Here is a 6,142-nt window from a genome sequence, read left to right on the forward strand (position 1 = left end):
GGGTCCGGATCACACATATCCTCGCTGATCCCATCAAGCAGGCCTACCCTCCGCTGGTCTTTAACTTTGATGAAGGGGTTTCGGCTACGCTCAGGTTCAAATATGAATGTGTGGTGGGTTTCTGTAGGGTTTGTGGTTTGTTAGAACACCCAAAGGAGGGTTGTGCTAGGCCTCCGGATGTCTCTGCGGCGGTAGCTTTCATGGAGGGTAAGGCTAACCCTAACCCTAGCCCTTTGACTCCAGGGATCTCTCTTTGGTCTCATGGTGCGGGTCCGAGTCGGGTTTTTGGTGTGGGGAGTAGCTTGGGTGTGGGACAAGTACCTTTCATGCTTAAGCCATCCTCTATGTTGGGTTCTCTCACTGGTTTCAATGCTAAGGTTGTAGTGCGCTATGTCGAGCATCCTGTAAGGGCGGCATCGAAGGGAGTGACTATTGGCTCACAACTCTTGGAGTCTAACATTACGGCCGTGAAGTGTACTGCGTCTATAGTTATGGTGACTTACAATAAGCGGACCAAACAACTAGCTCCTACTATGGCTCCTGTTGAACTGGACTTTGAGCCGCTCTTGGATCTTCCCCAAAAGGAAGGAACTTTGTTGGTGTCGCCTCCGAAGAAGAGGAAGGTAGGCAGGCCGGCTAGGAGTAGTAACAAAACCCGTTTGGAAGACGTGAAGCCTTGGAAGATGATCAAAGCTAGCTCGGGGTTTGATAAACCACCACGAAAGAAGAGGGTGCCCAAACCTTTGAGGGGTGAGGTGAAGCGAGCTTTGGAGCTGGTCGATGATGACCTCCCAGTTGAGGAGATTATGGATACCGAAGGAAAGGATGGACAACAAGAGGCTGTGTTAAATGCTGGGGTGGAGATGGGGTCTTCCCCCAACTAAGTTTTCTACTTTCTTCTTGTAGAATAATGTAGGGTGCATTGTCTTCGGATTGCAACTCTATTGGTTTGGTTACTTTATTGGGGCCGTGACCACTTACCCAATTTCAGCTTAAAAATTGCCCACTTACTACCCAATTTCAGCTTAAAAATTGCCCACTTACTCCACTAAGAGGTTTTTTAACCCCATTTACCCAATCTAACATCTACTGACAATTTTACCCCTATTAATTAAATTGAAACTGCTTGATCTCTCCTCTCAGACTCTCTCTCTCTCTAAACTGAAACTGATCGATCTCCACCGGCGAAGAGCTGGAGCATCCACACCCGACCCGAGATAATCGCCAAGTACCATATCCTCGAGCGGGTAGGATCTGGCGCCTACTCCGACGTCTACCACGCCCGCCGTCTCGCCGACAACCTCAGCGTCGCTCTTAAGGAGGTCCACGACTACCAGTTGGCCTTCCGCGAAATCGAGGCGCTTCAGACGCTCCACGGCTGCCCCAACGTCGTCGTTTTGTACGAGTACTTCTGGTGCGAGGACGAGGACGCCGTGCTCATGCTCGAGTTTCTGGCCACTGATTAGAGCGGCGAATAAGAAGAAGGGCGGGATGGGCTGCGGCGAGGTCAAGAGGTGGATGTTGCAGATGCTGTCTGGGATCGACGTGTGTCATTGGAATATGATTGTGCATCTGGATTTTTTTTTTTTTTGATGACATCGTGCATCTGGATTTGAAGCCGAGCAATTTGTTGATGGGGAGGATGGCGTGCTTAAGCCGGCTGAAGTTAAACATGTCATGAAGGAAAGAAGAAAGAAGAATGAAAAAAAAGGTTTTATTGAGGAGTTATACATGTCTATTGCGGGTCAATAATACGATTATTAGGGGTCAATAATATGGTTATTGGGGCAATAATAAGATTATTACGGGGCAATAATAAGATTATTTATTTGGATAAACCTACAAAAACTTTCAAAATTATAAACATCTTCATTTTTTATTAATTATTGATCCTTAATAAACTTGTTACTGGGGGGCAATAATATGTTCATTGGGGGGCAATAATATGATTACTGGGCCTTATTAGGGGAGCAATAAATTCAGACGCCGGAATCCGATCACTAGTCCGGTAGCCGGATTTGGGATTCTGGTGAACGGTCGCCGGATTTCAATCGTCGGTCGCCGGAGTTCGTCACCAGAGTCGGCGGCCGGCCACTGGTCACCGGAGGCCTGCAAGGTCTCCGATGACTTCTCTCTCTAAGTGAGAAAGAAGGAGAAGACAAAAAAGTCCCAAAAATAAATAAAAAAGAATAAAAAAAACAATTAATTAGGTATTAGGGAAATAATCTCTTAGAGTGTGTTTGGGTAAGTGGGCAATCTCTTAGAGTGTTTGGGCATGAGGTTAATTAACTCCAAAATTGGGTAAATGATCATTTCTCCTACTTTATTTGGGCTTATTCTTAAAAGTGACATTCATTTAGGCTAGTCTAGTTTAGACAATGATTCAATATTGACGTAGCCCTCCTGGAGTGGGTCATTGTGTAATGTTGCTTACCGTTTCATTAGAATGGATTGACGCTCTCCCTCTCAAAAAAAAAAAAAAAAAAATTATTGCTCACAATTATTGATTACAGGACTAATTATTCAATTATAATTATGTCGCTTAGTGTAATCATTCAAATGCGTCATCGAGCATTATATGATCCCATACAATAATTCTGCCTAGGATAAGGATAATGATATGTGGGCCGTTCGTGTTCTTTACCCACCATAATACCATGGCTACATATATTTCATACTCAAGTTCAAATTAGGTAATTAGGAACCAACAAATCAAATGAATGCTTCTTTTAGTTAATCAGTACAACCTCCCATGTTTCTTTCTTTCTCTATAAAGTACAAACTAAGTTTATAGGCAGGCGCCAATGCATGCTCTCCCTCCTTCCTCCAGTATAGTACGTGTGGAGTAAAATCCATTTGAGTTGGAGAGCAGATTGATTCTCCGGAAAAAGCTAATGACGACGACGAACACAGTGAGGCAGAGAGCTCTTCTTCTCCGCGATGTTCTGTCGCGCAGGGACATGGATGCCAGGCTCACCTTTCTGCAGGTAACGTCTCATATTTGTTCTCAATTTTCGGATCGAATTACCAAAATGAAAATGTTGTTTTTGCAAACCGAAGAATTCGAGCACGAGCTCGCTCCGAATCCGCGAGAAGCTGTGTGCGTTGTGCGTACCAGTGGTTGGTCTCATTCAGGCTTTCATCTTTAGCTTAGTTGGGTGCTTCGATCACCACCTTCCACGTCATCAACACCGAGCCGCTTTCACCCACGACGACGTCGTTCGCCTCGCTGCCACCTCCCCATGTCTGTCTCCTTGATTTGGAATTTTTGTTTGTTTGAAATGTAATTAATTGTTTGTTAGCAATTTAGCATTGATGGAATTGATAGTGTTTCTCTCGATCAGTTAGTGTAAATGAGGTGGAAGCATTGCGTGAATTGTTCAACAAGTTGAGTAGTTCGATTCTAGATGATGGCTTAATTCACAAGGTTAGTCCAATTATGTGCATGTGTTTATATATATATCAACTATTTGTTTATTCATTCTTCATTTATCTACCTTAGTTTCTAAATTTTCAGGAGCAGCTTAGGTTGGCTCTGTTCATAACTCAATCAGGCGAAAATCTTTTTCTTGATAGGGTGAGTTCATTCACATAATTTGTGCTTAGTTCTATGTTGAAACATTGATTTATCGTGTATTTTTCTATTTGACATTCTAGCTCATCCTGATTGCTTATTGCTTCAAGGGATTTAGGATTGCCAATGTGAGAATCTCAACAAATCTGTTTATGGGTAGTTGAAGTTGTAGTCTTTATAACACAACCTTCTCTTTGATGCTGCTGTTTTGTTTGTCTCAACTTGAAAGTGCAAACAATCTGTTTTCGTTCAGACAACTAGTGTCTGATTCGAAATTGAATTAGGTAAAGTAAAACTCTTTATGTGATATTCTTGGTCCTTGATTGCTTGATGTGATTTCGGACTGCCAATCGGAGTATGTCACAAATTTCTTTCTGGCATACCCTTCTTTTTGTTGCTAGTTGTTTTCCTCAAATTTACGTGTTGAAGCCGTAATGGATTTTGGAGATAGTTTATTTTCTTGATTGCTTGATGAGATTTAGGATTGCCAGAGTGAGTACATGAACAAATCTCTTTCTGGGTACTTCAAAGTTATAACCTTTGTATCATAGCCTTCTTTTTCGTTGCTTCATAGGATTTAGGATTGCTGATGTAGTATGTACACAAATCCTCTTTGTGGGTTCTTAAAGTTATAGCCTTTATTCAACAGCCTTCTCTTTGTTGCTGGTTTTCTGTTTTACTTTAATTTCATGGGATTTGGAAATATTCATTAGGTGTAATGCCAGATTCATGTGACTAAACGCCACCTATATTTCAGCTCAATATGTGCTACATGGGTGACCATGGAACATGGATGTGACCCAAGACATAATTTGTTTCTTTTCAATGTTCTATGACACAATGGGTGTAGGTATTTGATGTTTTTGACGAAAAGAAAGATGGCGTCATTGAATTTGAGGAGTTTATCCATGCATTAAGTGTATTTCATCCCTGCACTCCTATTGAACAGAAGATTGACTGTAAGTACTCAAGAAGCCAACTTCAGTTAGCTTAACTTTATGTTGGAAGCATTTCGTGTAAAAAGACATTTCTGGGTTTCATGCAGTTGCATTCAGGTTGTATGATTTGAGACAGACTGGATATATTGAGCGGGAAGAAGTAAGTATATCCTTGAGATAATTCTGATTGTGAACAAGTTCTTGCCTGGATTCTTAAATAAACAAAAAGGACTTAAGAAGGTGGCGTTGATAAGTTTTGAAGATGTGACTTTGATTTCATCCATGTCATCATTTTGCACACTATTTATTTATAATTTGTATTTCTTTTTGCTTGTATCTGTTTTTGCTTGCAGGTTAGGAAAATGGTAGTCGCCACTTTGTTGGAATCCGGCATACAGGTGCCGGATGAAACTCTTGAAACAATTGTGGATAAGGCAAGACTCATGAGTGTTCAATCTTCTGTATTTGTTCTGTTTTTCTTTCTGTGTGCTTGCCAAACTTCTCCTGAAATTTTATACTCTGAAAGGCATCTTTCTGTTCTTCAGACATTTGAAGATGCTGATGCCGATAAGGATGGCAAAATTAGCAATGATGAATGGAAGGCTTTTGTATTTCGGCAGCCTACACTCGTAAAGAACATGACACTTCCATATTTAAAGTACCTTACTTGATCACTGTCATTTGCACTTATACTATGTTTATTATTGCTTCCAATCTATTTCATTCAGTAATTGACTGGCAATTAACTCCAAGGGTATCTGTTCCAGGGACATCACCACAGTCTTCCCAAGTTTTATTTTCAACACTGAAGTCGAGGACTGAAATGCTGACAAGTTAAGCCATGCCTATGATTTCATCCTGGATGCTGAAATCAGATGCTGTGTTGCAGTGTAGGATTCTTTATGAGACTGAGCTACCAAGAGAGCTGTGTTGTTCTGATTTGTACAGCATTGAAGGTTCCCCAGTACAACTGGCACAGGCAATTTTGAGATTGAGCAAGTGAAAACCAGCCGCAACCTTAGCAACTGGAAAAATACAGCATCCCTACTCCAGAGTGTTTCAGTTTTTGGCCTGATTCTTTTAATGATCGATCAACCTCTATTTCTGCAGATTGATCAAAATCAGTTTAAATTCTTTGACCAGTGTATTTCAATTCCAAAAGCTGGATCTGATCAACTGGTTGATTGTACACTACTGTCAATTTTGAATACCATCTTGCACATATAATCTGTTCGAGTCATTTATGAATAAGGTGACTGAATGAGAAACAATTGTAAGACTAAACAACATCTATTGAAAGGGATTGTGAAGAACCCATTCATTTTATTGTTTTTTTTTTAGCAACATAAAAGGGTACTTGAATAGTGAACCACCGGTCTCCGTGACAGCAATTTTCTTTTTTAATCACTGATTCTGTACATGCCCGTTTAACTCTCAAATGAACTATTGTTGTAATATCAGAATATGCACCCAAAACAGAAAAAAAAAAAAAAAAAAAAAAAAAAAAAAGCATATATATGCAATTTACCATCCTAACATTTACCTTGCATACGTTTCTGGAGTTCGAGTAGGGTAATTGGCAATACATACGTACGTACACTTACTAGAGGAAAGGACTAGCTTTGGGCAA

The 6,142-nt window shown here is 40.8% G+C and overlaps 1 protein-coding gene across 4 annotated transcripts; it reads left to right on the top strand.

Moving 5' to 3' along the window:
• Positions 1-2,673: 2,673 nt before the first annotated feature.
• LOC133725385 (calcineurin B-like protein 10) lies at positions 2,674-5,844 on the top strand. 4 transcript variants are annotated; one of them, XM_062152631.1, is made up of 9 exons: positions 2,675-2,987; positions 3,061-3,244; positions 3,345-3,427; positions 3,503-3,577; positions 4,425-4,533; positions 4,620-4,672; positions 4,866-4,946; positions 5,058-5,170; positions 5,280-5,844. In XM_062152631.1, the coding sequence occupies exons 1-9, from the start codon at positions 2,895-2,897 to the stop codon at positions 5,332-5,334; spliced, it is 846 nt and encodes a 281-aa protein (XP_062008615.1). In that variant the 5' UTR covers positions 2,675-2,894; the 3' UTR covers positions 5,335-5,844. The 4 variants fall into 4 exon arrangements, with proteins under 4 accessions (XP_062008613.1, XP_062008615.1, XP_062008614.1 ...); XM_062152632.1 differs by having other exon boundaries at positions 2,677-2,987; positions 3,518-3,577; XM_062152629.1 differs by having other exon boundaries at positions 2,674-2,987; positions 4,866-5,170.
• Positions 5,845-6,142: the final 298 nt, after the last annotated feature.

The sequence above is a fragment of the Rosa rugosa genome, chromosome 1 (assembly GCF_958449725.1).
Source record: "Rosa rugosa chromosome 1, drRosRugo1.1, whole genome shotgun sequence".
Classification (NCBI taxonomy): Eukaryota; Viridiplantae; Streptophyta; class Magnoliopsida; order Rosales; family Rosaceae; genus Rosa; species Rosa rugosa.